Source organism: Pogona vitticeps, chromosome 12 (genome assembly GCF_051106095.1).
Source record: "Pogona vitticeps strain Pit_001003342236 chromosome 12, PviZW2.1, whole genome shotgun sequence".
In the NCBI taxonomy this organism is placed as follows: domain Eukaryota; kingdom Metazoa; phylum Chordata; class Lepidosauria; order Squamata; family Agamidae; genus Pogona; species Pogona vitticeps.
Window position 1 is genome coordinate 19963224 of NC_135794.1, and position 20930 is coordinate 19984153.

Sequence of the window (20930 nt, forward strand, 5' to 3'; positions counted from 1 at the left end):
GCAGAGCCTGGGAAATCAAGTTCGGTGGAGCGGTCAGCGCAGGAGGCGGAAAGAACGACGTCGCTTTTAAAGGGCAGGAAGGTTTGTCGGTCTCGTCCTCCCACTCCCGGGAAAGAGGAGGCGGGGAGGCGGGGAGCCGGGCCGGCGCTAGGGCCCATGGAATTCCAGAGAGCAGCGACCACAGGTGCCTGACATTCCTGGTTACCCATTCCAGAGCCGCTGCATTACCCTGATTAAGTGATTTAATCCGGTGCTGCTTTCTAAGGGGTATTTTCTCACCCACTCACCCCCTGAAGCTAAAACAAAGCAAAGGCTTTCTGGTGCGGCAGGAGGGGGACCCATGATGAGGCCGGCGTGAGGTAGGAAAAAGTTTTCTTCCAGCGTTTTCGCGCAAATGGTACCGTTTTAATATCATGAGGACTAGCGCCCTGAATAGGTTGCGAGCATTCCCCACCCCCACCCCGCGCGCTTATTAAATGTTTCAGGGGCTTCTCCAGCAACAGGCCCAGTGGTTGCTCTGCTTGCTTCCTTCCGAAGGTAGGAGTGATTTATTTTGCCTCTTGCAAAAAAATGCAGTACTGTAATGATTCTTGCATAAGAGCGTGGGAGTAGCCGAGCCTGAACCGCCTCTGCATTCTGGAGTTTGGGAAAGTTAAATTTGTTTTTTTGTTTTTTAAATTTCCGAGCCTTGCTGTTGAGTACATTAAATGCTCCCTAGTTTTCGGGACGACTTACCCTACTCAGAAATTAGTCCCCTTGTTTTCGGTAGGACGTGACCTCGTATTTAATACAAGAAAATAGCTATGTGAAATGGAATCCAAAGTTCTGGATTAAGTAATATTTTTAAGGGATCAGGGAGAAGTTGCTAATAAGGTACACTTCTGAGTTTTGTTCATTTATTTAAATTATTTATATGCCACCTTTCTCCCAATAGGAGCCCTAAGGCCGCTCACAACAGATAATACAACAAATTTAAAACATTTCATAAATATCGCGTTTAAGAAACCAGAGTTTTCTAGAGAATTCTTTTATCAGGCGAAGGTGGTGTAAAGTTTGGGGTTCAAGCAGAGAGTTCAAAAATTGGGTCAGAGAGGGTTTGCCTATGACTCAGGCACTCAAAGCTGCCAGCAAGGGAAACATGAACTCAAAAGTTCCCCTTTTTAGTTACTTAGTTATTTGTGATCCACTAAATGTATTGGATAATGCAGAATTTTACTCTGTTTGAAGAATCCTTGGGATAGCATTCCAGGCTAGGTTTCTTTATTTCCCTGCGAAGGCAGTGGAGATCAGAAGGGTGTCTGTAAAGCTGTGTCCCATAAATTGTAGTTGTCTCATCCAATGAGTATTTTCTAACCTATCTCTTTGTGTTCCCCCTTGCAAAAAAACTGTGTAGTACGTTCTTACGTGTATCTTGAGATATTTGTGCAAGATTGGCTTCAGGCGTGGATACCCTTCGAGGTAACAGGGCTGCAGTGTGCCCCTTCTCTCCCTGCTTGCTGGCTCTCTCCTTCCCAGGGCAGGAACATCTTGTGTGCAATGAGACCATTTTCCTAGGAGTCGGACAAGCTGCCAAATAAAAGCAGGAGGTCTTTTACTGATCAGTAATCTTCCCCTGCTGGCAATGCCATCAGCCTTAGGCAGACAAAATTTAAGGAACAGAATTTTGACCATTGTCTGCTATTTATAACATCATTGCTTTACTGTATTATTATTATTTTAACTTGAGATCTTGTTAACTGAAATTGGAACCTTTGTTAACTGAAATTGGAACCTTTTTTCCATGTAAAATCTGTGGTCTATGCTGAGCAGTGGCCCGGCACCACAAACTCATTTTCTTTTCTTCATTCTGAACCATCTGGAGAAATATGGGCCAGTCTCTTTCTCAAGCCGACCCGGAGCATGGTGAGGATCAAGTCATCTTACAGCTGTTTGAAAGGAGGAATACAAACGTTGTACTCTAATAACTCTTCATAGACTTAGTGTTGAATTTCTCTCTTTTCTTCCATATATCCATTTATATATCTTCAGGCTTGACAGTTTGAGCCAAAACTTCAGCTGCAGCTGTTCAAATTGGCAGGACTCATCTTGAGAGATTTGTTTAGGACTTGAGCAACTGGATATTGCAACCCATAAATTGTTTTAGCAATTATTTCTGTTGACGTGATCCCTAATTTGGGATTAATAAAAAGCAGCGTGTAATGAGCTCATGTATCTTCTTTTTCAACATATTTCTCCCGGTGGGGCTCCACCATAGCGAGGATAATGGCAAAGAGTGAGTATGTTGTTTGAAACCAAAAGACGGACTCTATGAGGAAAGCCTTTTGATCAGCCCTTTGCATTCTTTCTTCCTTTTCTGAGGGAAAGAAGCGGAAATGTGTGGCAATCCCTTTATGCATTAATCTCACTTTTGCTCTGAGGAACTCGGGGGATGTGGGATGTATAATATAGGAAGCTGCCTTATACAGTCTTGGATTATCAGCTTGTCTACAAGTACCCTGTTCAGCAGAGAAGAGGAACTTCTGGCCTTGTGGGTCTCATCCACACCATGAAATGTTTGAATCTGGCCGTCAAGGCCTCCAAAGGGGTGCCCGTCGGCAGTTAGTGGCTAGAACCCTGTTGATGTTTTGGTCAGGTTGGTGAGACACTTGCTGTTTGGCTAATTGACCCCATCTCGTCTGCCCTGTCAGCTCTGTGTCCAGTTACATGAGTGAGGTGGGTCCCAGCACTTTGCCAGTGACACAGACCCCCCCTTTTGTCTTCCCCATTGGGAAGTTGAGGGGGCTTGGAGAAGGGCCTTTTGTTGGCAAACAGGCTTCCAAAAGCTATATCAGAGGCTCCCTTGGGATTCACCCGGGGTGGCTGGAGGCCCAGTTTGAAGGATGCTGTCTTCTTCTTGCCTTCTGCCTTTTTGCAGACATGCACAGGAGAGGGTGCTGAGCCAGGAACGATCGGCTGGGCTGCCAATTTGGATTCCGCTGCAGTTTGTACAAGCCCTCTGGGCTGTGTTTTTGCTCTTCCCTCCCCTATCCTGGCTGGGTAAATAGGCTAAGATGCAACGCAACAGGATACAATCTTGTATGGCTTAAAACAATGACATTGAAAATAGCCAGAGCAGGCTAACACACACCAGTTAACATGTTGTGAACATTAACATCTAATAGCTCAGCAGGCCGCCTATATGCTGGAAAATGAATATTTATAGGCTGTATAAAAGGCAAGCCAGATAAATCACATCCCACAGTTTTAACCAGAATTGGACGGGAGTGTTTATTTCTTACACTTGGGCCCTGCCTTTCTTCCGATGGGATCAACACAAGCAACACATCTGTCTTCTCTCGCTTTCTCTTGACGACTGCCCTGTGAGGTCGGTCGGGGCTATGACAGCAACTGGCTTTAAGTCACCGAAAACTTACACATAACATTATACTCATTCATTAGGGAATGTCATTGTTCTGTAGCTTCACAGCTTAGAAGACATAGGTTTTGGGATGGTCTGCTGGTTTTGTGGTGGTAGGAAGAAGAATATATTGTTGTGGTCGCAAGACTTGCCCAGTGATTCCAGCTGGTTGTTCGATATTTATCAGCCTCCCCCTCCCCGGGAAAGACTTTGATTGGCTTCCATTCTGTTGTCCAATTTCTTTTAGGTATTTTGGGATTGATTTGCATGGGTCAGATTAAAGGGAGCATCCTCTACCTCTAAAGGTCTCTCTAAACTTAACAGCCTGTCTGAACCTGCAATGAACTTTGTTGGGACACATCCCCTATGTTGCTTAACAGTGGCTTTGTTGTGCAGTGTCCCTTTCCCCCACTTTCTCATATTATAAAGTAGAGGTTTCTAAATTTGTATCTACAGAGACACAGACCTTGAGCACATTGGTACTCTTTTTTTGTGTTTCATTATAACTGGTCACTTTGCCGTGTTCTTTGTTGATAGGTGCCTGGGAATTTTGAGAGCTGTAATCCAAAAACTCCAATCAGCTCACCTCTAGTTTTGACGTAACGGATTAGGTCACCGACACTTGGCCTTGTTCGCTTAATGTTTTCTTTTATGTGGAGTGAAATGCCACAGATGACGTGTTTTTTTAAAAAAATTACGCTGCAAATTTATCGCAGTCAGTCTTTTCCTGATATTATTAACCAGCCTTTGCCAAATGACATAAAGGACCACTTTTTAAAAGTATTTTTTCTAATTTTGTTGGAAAAGACAGATTTGTGCCATGACATTCTGTTAAAGTTGAATATACTTTTCCGATGAGCCTTTTCTTTAATGACTTGGTCTCCTCTGTGGTACGTATTTCCTCAATATGCTGTCAACTGCACGACAGATCCAGAAACACTTAAATCATTTTATGTTTTGTTGATTTTATATATACTCTCTCTCTCTCTTTCTCTCTCTCTCTCTCTCTCGAATTGAATTGAATTGAATTGAAGCCACGGCCTTTTCCCCGAAACATCTTTTGTCTTAAAAAAAAGAAAAATGTTTCTTTTTCATTCTGTACTATTGCCCAATTGATTTAATCTCTTCATTTCTGAAGCCACGGCCTTTTCCCCGAAACATCTTTTGTCTTAAAAAAAAGAAAAATGTTTCTTTTTCATTCTGTACTATTGCCCAATTGATTTAATCTCTTCATTTCTATATTTTAGACATATTGGCAAATAGGGTGATATCCCTGGGGAAAATAAATATTTATATTTCCTTCTGACTCGGAAAAAAACATTTTAAACTATTTGAAAACACATGTGTTAATCTGTGTTCTTGTCTTGTTGTCATAAACTTTGCTCTAAGGTTGGATACTTTACTTTTTAAAGATATGCTTGAACAATCAACCTATTCCATTTCAGTTCCATGAAGCAGCTTTGGGCTTTATTATGGTTTGAAAACAAGAGAGGTAACCCAGCCCCCATTCTGTTTAGACAGTGTAGGCAACAAAGTGTTCCCAAGCAATTTGCTACACAAATACTGCTCTTTCTTCCTTATTTAGTCTTGAATATTTTTTTAAAAAAAATATCAGTGGTATATTTTCTAGTAGGAAAACAAGGGCTGGCTCAATATTCATCTGCAGATAAAACCATAGTGCTGTTTTGACTGCAATAATATTCATGAACAGGGACTGGATCATAGTAAGGATGGGGGGCATGTTTGTCTGGATTAAGGTTAAATATGGATGGCACATAACTATTCACCATGAAGTACTGCAGGATCCGTATGTTTCTGGTATCTGGTATCAAACATGTAGGGCCATCTCGGGTCAGGTATTTTCACATGGGTGATGTATGTCTATGTAACTGAGAGGCGAGCCTTTACCTGCAAGGAAAGCCTGGTTCCAAGTCTCAAAGACTCCAATCATCCCTCAGAAAGAAATCCTAGAGGAGAAATTCTTAGAGTTATCCAGCAGATGATGCTATTACCATATCAATGTCAGCTAATAAGTAGTTAGCCAGGAAGAGGGCCTGTTCTCCACTTCATTCTGTTTGCTGATTCACCAGTTATGTTGGTGAGACCTTGAAAATGAGGGGCTGGCATGTGAAATGGCACCCCTATGTTCGGATGTAACAGATTCAGATAAGAATAGTCTTCAGGAATGGGAATTTTCTGGTGCTAACATGTTTCATGTAAGCCTGGTAAGTAAGGCTTAGCAAGTTATTTTTTTAGAAGTAATTAGTTACAGATATATTCCCCCTCTTGCTGTTGCTGTTACATTTTATTAAAAATAAAAATAAAAAAATATATTTTCTTCTTTCTCAGAATTAACTAAACACCCGCAGGCATCTCGATGCTACAAGCCACTAGCCTATAGTATAAAGCACACATTTCTCCGATCCATTACATTCTAACTCCAGTGCCTCTAACAGAGCACAAAACCCAACATGAGCCAGCATTCGAATCATGTAATTTTGCTCTGCTACCATTTCATGGGACCACACTGCCAGAAGTATAAAGATAGAACTATAAAAGCAGAGCTCTGTGTCACCTTAAGGACTATTTTATTTTGCAATTTGATCAGTGTTTTTGGTGGCACAAGACTGTTTCTTCCTGCAGCAGACTAACATAGCTACCTCCATTAAAAAGGTACAATTGCTGTTCCATTGAATGTTTATGTATCCCTCGTTCTCTTACAATCATAATATAATGCAGTTCCACCGTTGTTATTTGGAAAAATAATAAACTGCAAGTTATTTACGTACAAGCTCTGATATGAAGAGCTATGTATGGAGCGGTTGTTTGGTACGCATTGCTAATTGTAATAACGTGTATAGTATAAAATATACATGTAATATAAATGTAACATCTTTTACATTTACAAAGCATCTACTTTGAGCTCACAAATGCCACAGAGTTGTTTGTCATTGTGATAGATCTTCACCTCGCTATTCTTCATAATAGTGTTTTATACACAGAGAGTAAATCAGTGGGGCCAGTTTTTGTGATGATGGTTTTGTGTTATTAGTTTATAAACTTTGGGTCTTTTATCCCAACCTGTTGTGTTCTAGGTGTGTGCTATGTTGTTTTCCTTGACCAAGTTGTACTGGGTGGGAGTTTTAGTTCAATATATCTGGAGGACCTCAAAGAAGGCTGTTTTACAAAGTGGCAGAAGAGACTATAATAAAAGGTGCCAGTTAATATATTTTAAAGGACTAACTAGTTCAAGATAGTGATAGCGAAAGGACACTCTCTCTTTAGGAATCTGCTTGTCCTCTGAAGTCAAAGTGAGAAAGCTCTTACATTTGCCTTATTCAGCAAAAAACGTGTGAGGGAGGTTTCTTTATGCTTATGCCTGGTTGGTAGACGTTTGCACCTGATAATCTGGTTGGCAGCCTCCTTAATGATTTTGGATGCCTAATTCCCTGCCTAACCATTTTCAAATATATTGCTAATTTGCCTTGTTGTATTGTACCTGATATTTTGTCTGTCCTTATCCATTACATGTGATTTTGTGCATTAACTATTAACATGTTTGAGTCTTTTTCATTTATATTGATTTATCGTTAAAGAATTGCCGGCAAACTAAAAGCTGTCCTTCAGTTTGGATATCCCCAATGATGTCTGCCTAGAATATGACTAGAATATATATGGAAAATAGCTGCATTGTTGTAGATAGGAAACAGAAGGAAGTTATCTGTGTTTGAGGAATATTGCTGAGCGTTGTAATGATTCAGTTGGAAATACTGTACCAGTTCTGAATGGGGTTATCTTATCGTGACAGTACTTCTCTTGCTTCTACTGAAATTTCTATGGGGAGAAAGGCAGCATATGTTAACAACAGCATTACTGGCATCCAAGACCCTGGGAAAGCTAGGTTTTCTAGTATCTGATGACCAATTGAGTACAGAGTGGAACTTGTAGCCTTGAATGTTACTTCGATGTATTCTAGAACTCCTAACCTCCAGAATTATCTTTTCTGAGCCCTACTGATTTACTCTGTGTATAAACATTTGTCTCAGAATAAAACCTTGATTGATCTTGCAAAGGTTGATAGTCCTAGTGAATGACAGTTGCGAAATTTTAAAATTACTTTTTTAAAAACTAAGACACTAGAAATGCTTGGCCAGGCCTTTGGGGATTGCAATGAAGAGAAGGTGTTCCATTATCTGGCTTGGCGTACAGGAACCCCCTTCCAGAGAAACCTCTTAATGTAACAACAGCCAGGCCGGCTTGCTCGTAACCTCCCAGGAGACCTGTAAAGCTGTCAGCTTGGCTGAAGACTTGAGGAAACAGGTGAGCTCTGAGGACCGAGGAGGGAACACTGCATTCTAAAAACAGCTGATGAAGGATCATGTATTGCTCAGATACGCCTTGCAAAGCACAGTAAAGATTGTGGTCTTGCCTGTTCCTGGAGAGTTCAACAGAGGACCATTCCAGAGGGAAAGTGAGGCAAGAGGAAAAAATGCAAGGCGCTTTGTGTCTTCAAATTTTGCCAGGTCCATCCGTTGCAGGGGCCATCCCTGCCAGATCCTCTGCAGATGCAGCTTAGAACTACAGAGGAGAATTTATTGGCAGGAGCCTCGGGACTTCCAGCCAAACCCATTACAGCATTAATTCTCACCCTCCAGCTTAATGCAACACGTTTTGGCTTGCTAGGGAACCCCAGCAGGCTTTCTATTGTTTCGGAAGCACAACAATTACAATCTCGTCTGGCTCGTGTCTGCGATAGACTCTTCCAGGCCTGAAGATGTGTTAATAGAGAATGACCTTTGGATGAGTTCTATAACATTTGGCTGCTGTTTTATAGCTTCACTGGGAGGCTGCCTCGGTTACTACTACCTCTCGGCTGCCTCACATTGCAGGATGTCCCCTGATATGGTGGGATGGCTAAGCTGTCAGTGTTCGGCAAGAGCAGGGGTGGAGTTTCTCGCCTGATCCTAGAGCTGCCTCCAAGGGTCTGGTTTAACAGTAGGATCTCCTTTCCAGTTGGCCTCTTGTGACCCATCTTGGCTGTGGCCTTGGTGCTTGGTTCCAAGGTAGTAATGAATGTAAGTTAGCGTGAGAGTAAACATGATTGCTGCACCCCTGGGCTGGTAAAAGAAGATTCACCCCTGGCCTCCCTTGGCATGAAAAGCAGTATTCCTCGAGCTGCAACTTCTCTCTCTTCTCTCTGTCCAGTTCTTTTATAAAGCTGATGCAGCTGTATCAGCATCAAGGTATTTTACAACCTTCCTGCTGCTTCCTTGAATGCTTCCGAATGTGTTGCCTGGAGACTATGGGGCAGCCGGCAACTCCTTTGCGGGAGAAATCAAGCTCCGGCAGAACCATTGGGGTGGGGGTAGGCAGCCAGATCAAGGAGAAGGTGCCTAATTCCCTGACTTAGTTGGGTTATGACTGCGCGCAGCTCTCCAATTTTGTCTACTGTCAAAGGGGCGCATGCAGCTCATGCTTTGTCACATGCAGGCAGTGAGGGGTAATTTGTGTTGTGTTCATATCTATGGGACACGTGGCCATAACAGTGGGTGTGCCTGAGGTTACAGCTGAAGTGGAGACTCCAACATCCTGCAAAGCATTTGAAATTGGAAACAAACAAGTGCTTGGTGAGCCCCCCAACCTTTTCCTCCTGAGCTTATATAACATATTATTGATAGAAGCTAGGTATACCTTTTAAAACTAAGATTGTAACTATGTATTGTTTTAATTTCCTGATTTACTTAGTCCAAGTGGTGTCCTATGAGAGACAGATGGTGTGTGACAGTATGGAGCTAATGGAGAAAACAACCCTTCAAGCTACAGGTAAAAGCAACTCTTGTTAAAATCATTACGAAAAAAAATACTGTTTTGATTATGATTGCTGCTATATTGCACTTCTTATTTCTCAGCATTGCTGGTGGATGGGGGCAGACCCAAATATTAAGCCTAAACATTGGGAGATAAGAATTTGTGCATGAGATGATAAGGATGATGATGATTAACACACCAAACCTTTTTTTAACCTCAAAGTAGAATGATCTCTTTTAATTTACAAATGGTTCAACATGCCTGACTAGGCTTTTTCGACCAAGAGAAGGGGGTTCATATGCAAGTTAAATGATGAAAAAATATATACACTTTTAAAACTCTGTATTGAAAAACAACATTGTATTACTGCCTTGTATTAGAATACAATACTGCAAAGAAAGTTTTTAAAACCACAGACAAAAGAAACGAGAGCACCATACGATAGCGAGAGTTTCCCCTCTGTATGTGACAAAAATTGTGCAATTACCAATGTAAGGCACTTTTATGAACAGTACATGGAATATAATTTTACAAAATGGAAATGACCATGACTGTAATCCAGCAGTGCTGGGCTCAAAGTGAACAAACCAAAGACATTACCGTAGCTACCCTGAAACCAACGGGTGTCTGTTCCTCCCCCTGCCCCCAGTATGAAGGAAAAGCATTGCTATAATCTAGTGGTGTTCGGGGAACTTCAGACTCCTTCAGAAACAGATCAGGAGTTCCTCAGTGGGAACATTAGTAGCGATGGGGAAATGTCTGTTGAAGATACACCATTCACCAGTATGAATATTGTTCAACCATCTGGCTTGCAGGGAAAGTTCTCTTGGGCTGACTGATGAGAAGCAATGGGAGCCCGAGTCATTCGTGATGTTTGCATATGGATACAATCTGCAAGAGAGCCTCCACTAGTTATGGACACCATCTGCCCAAGTCACAACCCTGATCTTCCATCAGCTACAGAAAGTTGTCAGTCTTATGGGACACTTGTGTAATTTGACTGGCTTGGGAAGTGGAAGCAGTCCTGAAATTCTTCTTTTGCTTCTTTTTCCAAAGAGTGCCAAAGAACTTGCACTAGGCTAAGGATATTTCTGATAAAACTCAATATTTCTTTTCACTTTGCCCTGGTACCTTCTTAGAAATGGTTCTTACAATGCCCCCTTGGGTACAATCAATATATGCTTTAAAGCATGGGGTGGGTCAAATATGGCCCTCCAGATGTTTTTGGACTCCAACTCTCATTAGCCATAAGCAGCATAGCCAGTGGTGAGCAGCGGTGGGAGGTGCATGCCAGCTGTCTTCATCTATGCTGAAGTGGCAAAGAGCCTTCTGGGTTAAACCAAGGACCTATGTAGCCGGTCCTTCCATTTTTGGTGTTCCTTTTCGACCGTTCAGAAGTCGGTGCTTCCACCTTTACCTATTCTCTGTCCCACATCCCTGTCCCCAATATCTCTGGAGAGGGTTTGACTGCCTAAGCTCAAAGCTAGAAAAGAGCAAAGCCTTCCACACGGGGCTCTGAAGCCACTTCAGGGATTCCTCTCACGCTTCCCCAGCCGAACGAGCCCTTTTTATGGTACAGAACTCTTGTGCAAAGATTTGAAAAGAGCACTGGTATTAAACGCAAACAAACTGCAAATACAGGGACAAGCTGTAGTTTCAACAATGAACTGATTTCAACAATAGACATAACAGAGAAATTTAGACCACTCTTGTTCCTTTTATCAGATATATAACCAAGATTTCCTACCAGGTAGGGGAATGGTTTGTATAAGGTTTGTCAAGTGAACCTCTGGGCTGAGAGGGAATCTTTGAACCCAGGTCTCCTGGCAGAGTACATTGCTGTTCAATGGGTCCTAAACAAGTTTGTTTTATTTACTTGTTTAGCTAGAATGTATTGCTCAGTGTTGAACTGAAATTGGTGGAAGTTACACATACTGCTAAATATTGAAATACAGTTGGTTTTGTTTCTGAAATAGATCCATAGAAGCTTTCTTTGGATGTTGTTGGTTACAGGCATGCTAGCAAGAAACGAAACACAGTCTTGACATGAGTAGACTCACTATTGGGACCACAGTTGTGCAACATTCACCCCTGTATTCCTAGACAGACAGACGTTCTCTGAGGTGAAGAGTCACAGAATACCCTTTTCCCACTAGAACCTGATAATTTAGGAGTAGGAGGTTAGCACCATTGGAATCCGGAGAGTGAACAAACTCCTCTTACTCCATTTATTGCAAACATTCCTATTGCCTGGAGCAAGGTTTTGGGCTTGCCCTGAATTTTCTTAAAGCACCATTAGCTTTCGCTCTACATTGGAACAGTTGGTACTGCCCCAGCTTCATGCCCTGTTAAACCTCATTTCTTCCACAGCATTTGTCCCATCAGAAGGATTTCAAAGCTTCCAGTTTCCATTGTTGATCAGTTCCAGTTACAGCATTATATGGGTGAAATGTAAATTTGGTGGCACTTCCACATATTGTTACAAACGGTAGAAGTGAATTTGGGCAGGGGCCTGTCTGATTTCTGGATTCGGGACATCTGAATGTCCGACTGCGAGCAGCTAAGTTGTGGTGGAAAGAATATCTTCTTGGTTTCCAAGCATGTGTCATCGTAGGCAACCGGTGACGGATGTTACTTAACGATTTGCTGGTTAATCACTTAATCCTTTGCATTAAAGCCGCCTTCCATCATGGACAGTCATTTTGGTGGGATGCATCATGGAAAATGGAAATGCTTCAGGCTGCTCACAGCTTCACTTTCCATATGGCTTGAGCTGCGAAAGGCAATTGGCATTGGTGTTTCATAGCAACTCAGAGAAATTACATTTTGTTTCATTGGTTCCACTTTCTTTCAGTTTTTTTTTCTTTCTTTCTTTCAAAGAAGTTCTGAAACTAGATGAGAAACTGGAGTGGCTTAGGAGAAATAGCAAGGAGCAGGTCATGAAATCTAGACTTTTAGTTACTGGGTCCACCTCTGTTCAGAAACACTAAGGCCAAGAAATGAGATTTCACCCTTATTTCAGCTGTTGCCAAACAATCATTTAACACATTTAATTCCATGGCTAGATCTTTAAGGAGAACAGGGGCCGCGGCCTCTCCCGAGTTCCTAATTTATCTTAAGCTAAAGAACAGCATGCTACACATGCAGCTTTCTGCGTTCAACTGTCCCCCCCCCCCCGCTCCAAATAAAACCACAACACTTGAACTTGGCTTGGATTCTAATTAGCACTGCTGTTTAGGAAGATCCCCTTCAAGTTCAGTTTGGGCATATGGGCACATTAAATTTATCCCCTGTCTAATTGCTGCAATATTGGATAAGTAAAGCATCTTTTTTGGGAGGGGAGTGCATATATATGTGTGTGTGTGTGTGTGTGTGTATCATCAGAGAAGAGGAGCAAAGCTAGTTCTTAGATTTTTTTTTGTTCTGTTAAAATTATACTTAATGGAATGTTGGCAGTAGCTTCAGCAGGCTTTCTACATAGATTTCAGAAGTGTTTATCCACTGCTGTTTGGTTTTCAGGAGTTTTTCTAGCAAAATCTTTTTTTTTTAATTAAGCATTTCATTCAGGGGGGGGCTCTCTTTCAAGCCCCCCCCCTTTTAGGGCTGGGAATAGAACCTGGAAGCCACAGCCGAAGCATTAAGTAATGTCTCCATCTACACTGAAGCGATTAGCCAGCGGCTTACCCTGTTGAGGTACGTGTAATTTTAGTCAATTTAATCACTTTTCAGATCTTTTCTTTAGATTTTTTTTAAAGGTAGCAAGCTATCCAGTGGCTGGAAATAATGTATATATTACTGAAAAAAAGTATCAGTGTCATTAAAAATATGCATGATTGGCTTAGAGATGAATTCTTCTTTTTTCTATGGTGGGTTGTTTTGGTTTATCCAGTCTGCAAAAGGCATTTCAAGTCTTACTAGGCAAGTGTTAACCCTGGAATCTACCAAGCAGTTTGCTGACACTTGAGGGGGCAGACTCTTGGGTTTTGCAAGGTACAGACATAATGCACTTTGCTGTGTCAGGTCGCACATTCTAGTCACATTGCCATGGGGGCCTGGTGGCAAGGGCCTTCCCTTATTCTGGGCCACCAGCACCTGCTGTTCAGAAGTAGCCTGACTCGGAGCATGGCAGCTCACTATTAGCCCTTGATAAGACCCTCTTCCCCATGAATGTTGCCTAATCTAAGCTAAGTGGCTATTACCACATCTCCTGGCAGGAAATTCCATAAGTTAAGGATATATTGCTTGAAAAAAGTACATAGGAACTGTTAATACCCTAGGGAGCAAAGGCAGGTTTCATTAACTCTTCTGTTGCATCTTGCTTGCGTAGAAGTCTCTGCAGGTCTGGCAACAGCGCTGGTACCACCTCATGTCCTGGCAGAGGTTTTTCTCCCGAATCACCCGGCAATAAACTGTCCACTGATCTCCTGTGCACTTGTACGTCAGAGCGGCTTTCAGTGCATATTTAAAGAAAGGAAGACAGCATATTGGAAAGGAAAGTTAGAAAAGTTTTATTGGGAAAGGGATAGGATCATTGTCATTAAAGGGGGTAGCTGTGCATTGCATCATATCATTTTTTTTCATTTTTGAATGTCCAAAGCTGCCTAATCGCTCCTAGACCGGCTGGTCTGAAGTTACTCACCATAAAGGGGTGGGGTGGGGTTCTCCAAGGTCCTTTCCCGGCATCAGCTGCTGTTCTGTTACCTAGAAATGCTGGAGACTAAACTTCCTGCATACAAAGCACGTACTTGACTGTGAAGGATGGGCTGTCCTAGAGGAAGGCTCTCCCCACCTGTCTTTCCCATATGTATAATCATCTTAACCAACCTGTAAGGCTGACCAGAATGATTAGCACCTTGGAGAGTTTGTGCTCATGAGACTCATGTAAGAGGGGAGCACTTCTGCTTTCTGAAGACTTGCCTACTGAGATCAGAGTGAAGTTGGAAGCAGGACTTCTCAGCTCTTGCAAGCCCAACGGTGCTACATCTCTCGTGTCAAATGCATCAGCTTAGTGACGACTATAGAACTTGAGGTTCGAAAAGCGTTTTGCTGCTATGTCATCAATCATTTTTCACTTTTCTTTGCCTTGTGCTAGCCTTCAGAGGGGAGGAGGGCGGCGAAGAGAGCAGTAGGTAGAGGACTAGCTGGGCCATTTCTCACAGATTTTACATCTACAAGCACAAGCTCTGTTCTCAGACTTTTCCGTAGGGTGTTGCCTGTTAGTACTTTTCGTTACAGACAATACACTGGGTAGCCTTTGTGGTTTGGAAAATTTCTAAAGCAATAGATTCAAGAGGATGCGTGTCCCTAAATGTCTCTTGTGGTGCAGAGGTGAGCAACGTACAGTGGGGCTGGGTATTCTCTGCTGGGGGTGGTTGGGGGAAGAAAGTGAGGCAGTGACCTGTACAAGAGATAAGCAGGGGGGAAGCCCTTGGGCTCCCAGTAAGAGCTGGCTTGTGGGGCCAGTCCCTCGGGACAAACCTGAGTAGAAAGAAATCCTGCCTCCCAATATCTGCAATTTCAACCCTGATCTCCCTCTCCTCCGTGGCTGTTTAGGGAAAGATGATGTGCCTAGACTTGTTCAACAAGTCTGCAAGCCAAACTCAAATGTGAAAATATTTTTTATCTGAAAGCAGTAATGGGTCCTGCCCACCCACTCTAATTTTGATCAGAGCAGTGAAGCTCTGTCTCTGTGTGTTTAAACCTCTCCTCCATCAGTTTCCTCAGTTCATACTGCCCCCCCGGCCCCCAGCAGGTATTAACAGAGATGTGACCCCCTTCTTTTTCCTCCGTCGTACTGCATCAGATCTGCTGTGACCCACTGAGCACACAGGGAGGCTCCGTGTCTCCTTACTGAGCCCTCAAGATCCATCAGAAGCCATACTTACCCAGTCTTGGAGAGGTAATTGTGTTGACGTTTATTTTCTCGTTGCAGGCCTCCTGGTGGCATTGTCGGTAGGCTGCAGGCTTGGAGAGGACGGGGCACTCGTTCCCATGGCGTCCGGTGACCTTGTGCATGCACTGCACCACGCGGGACTGAAGGCCTTTGCCACATGTAGAGGAGCACTACGGAAGAGGAGATACTTTGGTGAATCACAAGGGAGAAGCTCAGGCTGTGAGAGAACAGAAGACGTTACGTACCAACGATGCTGTGTCAATATGAGCTCTTACAAGCAGCCATTCCGTTATACTTTCCTGTGTCCTGTCCTTGATAGGATGCTTATATTAAGCTTTTTGTAGCATAATTTGGCGAGACGCTCCAAAAAAAGAGAGAACAAAATATTTAAAAGGATTCCCACCCACCCCTAATCATATAATATCCGTATCAGCTCATTCCACCTTCTTTGTTTCAATGTGGAAGAGAAATATAAGGTCTCCTGTTACTCTACTGATGCCTACATTCATAATCTGGAATCCAGTATATTACCCCTTTAAAAAGCTATTGGTAGGTCATCTGGTTTTGAAGACGGAACTGGTTGTTAAACATGTTCTCCAGCTTCTGTGCTTTACTCTTCATCCTTGAGAGGGCGTATACAAAAAACTGTAATAAGATATTCCCTGCCTTAGGCTAACTTTCTAGAATTCAGAATGACACAAAAGGAAGTGAGTGACATGGGAGGAGAAAACATGATAGCCATGGCCCCAGTTCTAAACTAGCATCACCATCTCCACTATCACCTTCTCCCTCAATCTCCCTATTCCTCTTCTCTGTAACTTGCAAAAACAGACGTATGCACATTTGTTGACTTGCAAGCTGTTCTTACAGGTTTACTGAATTCAGAAATTCTAGATACACAATTTGGATTTTTAAAAAAGATGCTGGAGGATTACAGACTGTAGCATGTTATTTGATGGGTGCAAGTATGTTTCCAGTCCTGTTGGCTATTTAGCACTGCCCAAGTTATAGATTTCTCACATAAGTGCAATCAGAGGAGTACAGAGTAGTTGCTGAAGTCGACAAGGTTTCTGAGATTATTGATAAAAGCAAAATAGAAATACAAAGTAAAAAAATATATATATGTGGTGGCACCTGATGCCAGCTTTTACAAACAAGTCCACTTCATCAGTCCACAAGAGACTTTCTGAGAGTTTAGCATGATCCCGGCTTTAGCACGTGCCACAAAACAAGGGCCAGAAGACCTCTGTGGGGAGGATTGAGATCCATAGTTCTCTCTCTCTCTTTTCAAAAAGGAAATTCTTGTCAGAATGATGCACAAAAAGTGGCCAGCCCTTTACAAATTAAAGTTGCTGTCATACTGGCTGTATTCCAGCTGCTGCTGCTGCTACTTGCTCCAGATGTGAACTGCAGTTGTATGCACTCTGGCCCTAAATCCAGCATGCAGAATAAACCTGTTGAATAGGTAGGATTTCCATAAGCACTGAGATTATTTTTAGCAGATAATTTCCTAGGTCTACTTTAACTGGGAGTAGCAATTACATTGAGGAAAAATTAAGAGTTAATAATAAGACCCTGTTACCTTTTGCTTGACACACATATTCATGATTTTATATCGTGTTTTGTATATGCATCTTATTGTTGCCATTTTTTAAATTGCCAGGTCTTTCTCCATACTCATACCTATTTCTGTGGGGTCCCTTCAGCACAAGTGGAGGGACTCGGTGTTCAATAATTGCTCAGGCATTCTCATAGTAATTTCCAACTTCAGATGGGGCTCACAAACTTTCATACACATTCACATGTGCAAAAATTATTTCCCCGTGTGCAGCCAAACACAGTCTCACAAATATGACCTCTTCTGTCTCTTGGCTGGTATGTCTTCTTCTTTTCCCCTTTTCAGAAGAACTTTGCCACATTTATGGATATGCACAAATTAAAATGGATGTTTGTCTGCTTGGATAACAAGATGTATTTACATTGGGCCTTTTAATTATAAATGCTTACCTTGCTTTGTAGGTCCCTGTACATTTGTATCTTTGCATCTGCTAATGCATAAAGAAGGCAAAGAATCCAGTTTTTTCTTTCCATAGCTTCTGCCAGCTCTGCATCTTAAAACACAAAGAACCACCGAGGGCTTGTTCCCCCTTTCCTTGCCTTGAGCTTAGTTTGATTGCTTCTCCTGGGAAACCAAGATCATCACCTAGGCTATGCAATTAGTCTTTTCAATGCCAGGAAGACAGACTTTAACATCTATCTTGAACTGCCTGTGTTTGGCAGCTAGAGGGACATCTGGCTTATTTTAGGAAGAAGAAAAAAATCGGCTTTCCAGGAAATAGAAGTACATATAGAAAAGTGTACGAATGAGAGATGGTTGCACCTATGCACTATACTTTGGAACAAGGGTGCCAGGAGAATCAGGAAAAATTAAATGTGGATAAAGCTGTACGTATGTTCCATCTTAAATGTTCTTACCCTTCAAATTCACTCAGCGAGAAGCACATCTTGCTGATTCCAGTGGTAGATAAATTCAAAGTCCAGGCGTACAACTCCTTGTTAAAATTAAAATTTAACTGCTTGTTAAAATTGAGCTTTACCCCTTGAGCCTGCAGCTGAGGAGTGGAGGGTGGGCGGGGGATTTAAAACTTCCCTGCACATAGTTTCACATGTAAGCTTTTTATATGGCACATCCATCTTCCTTTTCCCGGAATCATTCCATCCCCTGGTTTTGCTGCACAACTTGCTTTTTTCTTCTGTAATTGCAGCAAGAGCATATTTTGTCTTGTTAAAAAAAAACTTTCATGTGGAGTTTTTGTTTAATTCCAATGAAGAAGAAGAAAAAACTAAGTTTATAAAGGCCCGGATTCAACATGCGGAAAAGAAATAAATTACAAGGGGCAGCATTATTTTGACTGAACAAATATTGCAGAATCCACACTAAGGGGCACCTGGCAAGCTTTTCCAGCTCCCACCAAGCAGCAGTTTTAGTCCAAATGATACTGAGAACAATATGTGGATGCTGTTTCAGATTACTCCATGTGCTTCTCCATATGAAAATGTTGCAATACATTTTAATTAAGCACAGAGATATCAGTTGACAAATACATACATTTATGAGGTTCCTGGACCTAAAGGGATGCCAGAACAGAAACAGGAGGAGGGACTCGAATTCTATGCATACACGTGATGCAAATTGTGAAAATATATGAATGATATATGAAGAATAAATGGCAAACCACTTTCAGCCCAAAAGAAAATGATTTTTTTTTGGGGGGGGGGAGATGGGTAGGAAAGCAGTGAAGTAAATGGTTATAATTTAGTTTGCAAAGAAGCCATTATTAATGTGTCTTCTACACGTTTACAAAAACCCCACAAAACGTGGTTGCAAAAGGCCAATCTTTTCTAACCAGCCCTGCAGAATGGCTTTTCCCCTCTGGTCATAGGAGGATCCTTTGGGGACATATTTAATTAAAGTACAGCTGTTCAAACAGGTGGTGCTCCTGGATCCATCTCTATTTCTGGCATTATAGTTACAGTCATTCTCAGACAGAGACCGTTGGCTACAGTGCCCCAGGGCCTGAGAGCCTCGCGACAGGTCTCTTGCAGTGGACGCCGTGTTGGGGCGGCCCTTAAGGCTGATCTGGAAGCTGCAGCTGATGCAGGAATACTTTGCTAGGCTTACGAGTGGGACAATACACAATCAGCACCTGACACTCGCTGCCTGTTTGCCAGCCGAGCAGGGTTTAAAGTTTTAATATGAGTTCATAAAGACCTAAGCAACCTCATGCTTGGTTCATGCAGCCTCCTCCCAGACAAGGCCAGGCAGTCCTTTGTGTATGGCACATCTTGCGATGTTATTATTGGTTTTTTATGCCACTTTGAAATGTTCGAGTCTAAAGCCATGTAGAAAAGCCCATAAATAAAATAACTATTGAGATTGCTATCTAAAGTTGAAAATCCTTAAGAATCTATTCAGCTTTAAAGTATGATACGTTGACTTAACTTCAGTATTGAAATGAGCAGAAATTTGGACACCAAGTGCCTAGGGACACTGCTGGGCACTTAAAAGATTTGGGGCCCAAGGCCCTTTGGTGCAGTCCTGGTTATGACCCAGTCATATTTAAGCACATCTGGAAGATCACTAGCCTTTAAAGAACACAGAAAAGCTGAAATGGACCAGCAGTGGAAATAAGGGGGACTATTTATGTTTTGATATACAAAGTTGGCTATTGAAGACAGTTGTAATAACCCGAAAACCCTAGTCATGCGTCCAAAGAAAACAACACTGTCCTATAGTGAGGGTACAGAATTTCTGCATAAGCCACACATTAGCATATGTGTGAGGAAGGGCTGATGGCCCCATACTCCCTTAAGGTGCTCTGGCAAATGTATCTCCTTTCTTCCTTGGGGCAAACATAAATCTTGAAAAGAACTTAAGGGAGGAATGTGAACGGGAGGTTTGCGCCAGGTGTTTCTGCAGGTGACAGACGTACGTGCAACATCTGTACATGAGGCAGTATGAAAAGAGACTGTGTGTCTTGGAGGATTCCCTCCACATGACCTCTCTGGCTTGGGCTGAAGATGAATCGCTGGTTGTAAGCATCTGCCTGCCTGCATTGATGACTGAAACAATTCCTTTTTTTTGCAAAAGTTTCAACAGTGTTTCTCCAAAACAACACAACCTGTCTTCAAAGGGGAATGGAAAATCACCTGTGTCCTGTTGACTGGAAAATGTGTATTTTTTTTTTGGGGGGGGACCCAAAATTTACACTCCTTATCTTGAATTCTTTACACTCCTCATCTTGAATTCCCTGCAGGCTGGGTCACCCTGTACATCTTGGCTTTTCTTTCTTTCTTTCTTTCTTTCTTTCTTTCTTTCTTTCTTTCTTTCTTTCTTTCCCTTTTGCCGATTTTGGAGAGTATAGTTTATGCTGAACTTGCCAAAACAACTCAGTTGCACTTAGAAGACTCCCACCACTACGGCAATGATGAATGACACCTGATCCAGCATACTAGACATCTTGAGGGACAGCACAAAAGCCCAGGGTTATTCTAGAAGGAAACAAGACTCCCCCCAGGTTTCACACGACCTGCTGGGATGTCTCCCTGCTGCCAGGAATTGCAAGGCAACGACAAAGAAGCAGAAGCAACCGGCAGCGCTTCCCGTCAGGGGAGGGCAGGTGGCTGGAGGCAATTTGTCAAATGCACTTTAGCACAAATGACATGGCTTGGCAGCCGCAGGGCTGCTCGGGCTCCCTCGCCTACCGCCAAGTTCTTGCCGACGCTTCCAAACATGTTCAAGTCAGAGATGGGTCCCCCGTGTGCTCAGCCAAAAGCCACTGCCCATCAGGTGCATGACATGGAAAGTAAGAAACATTCCCCAGCTAGGATGAGAGGATGGGGGGTAGGAACAAAACGTGGGTACCTGCCAGATTCCCATGCCTGCCACCCAGGGAGGGAGAAGATGAAAGATGGTGCTTTCTTACCGGAAACATGCAGGTATTTTATCTTTTCCTTCAGCAAGTACATAATACATCCTGTAAATGTATGCCTTGATGCTGATTCTGTTGACCAGTTTCTGTTCCCCTCTCCAGTTTGCTAGAAATATTTTCTTCCTAAGAGTAGCACACAGCACCGCTAGCATTGCAAAACGATAACTCTGTGTCTTGCTAACATGAAAATCCCCGCTTCAAATTCTACATATCCCATGAACTCGCCAGACTCCCTATCGTTCAGGTTTGGCCACCATCTGTAGCTTGAGAATGGCAACTATACCATTTTAGAATGTGGCTACTTGTTCAGCATTTATATTACCATTTACAAAGTGCTTTA

At 42.6% G+C, this 20930-nt stretch overlaps 1 protein-coding gene and 1 long non-coding RNA gene across 8 annotated transcripts in view; one reads left to right on the forward strand and one right to left on the reverse strand.

Moving 5' to 3' along the window:
• Positions 1 to 4: 4 nt before the first annotated feature.
• On the forward strand, positions 5 to 17116 carry LOC110072983 (uncharacterized). 2 transcript variants are annotated; one of them, XR_013539008.1, is made up of 4 exons: positions 5 to 359; positions 9143 to 9220; positions 12773 to 12898; positions 15138 to 17116. It is a non-coding gene; the product is annotated as an uncharacterized LOC110072983 (long non-coding RNA). The 2 variants fall into 2 exon arrangements; XR_013539009.1 differs by lacking the exon at positions 12773 to 12898.
• ADAMTS17 (ADAM metallopeptidase with thrombospondin type 1 motif 17) overlaps positions 9411 to 20930 on the reverse strand; it is a 164841-nt gene continuing 153321 nt past the window's right edge. For 4 of the 6 annotated variants that reach the window (XM_078381127.1, XM_020781746.3, XM_020781747.3 and 1 more), the window contains 3 exons: positions 15091 to 15268; positions 13478 to 13653; positions 9411 to 12096 (listed from right to left, as the gene is read on the reverse strand). In XM_078381127.1, coding sequence (XP_078237253.1) covers positions 13502 to 13653; positions 15091 to 15268 — 330 coding nt within the window. In that variant the 3' untranslated portion in view covers positions 9411 to 12096; positions 13478 to 13501. Of the gene's footprint in view, positions 12097 to 13477; positions 13654 to 15090; positions 15269 to 16980; positions 20714 to 20930 lie in introns of those variants that run through there. The other 2 variants (XM_078381125.1, XM_078381128.1) reach the window with 2 other exon arrangements.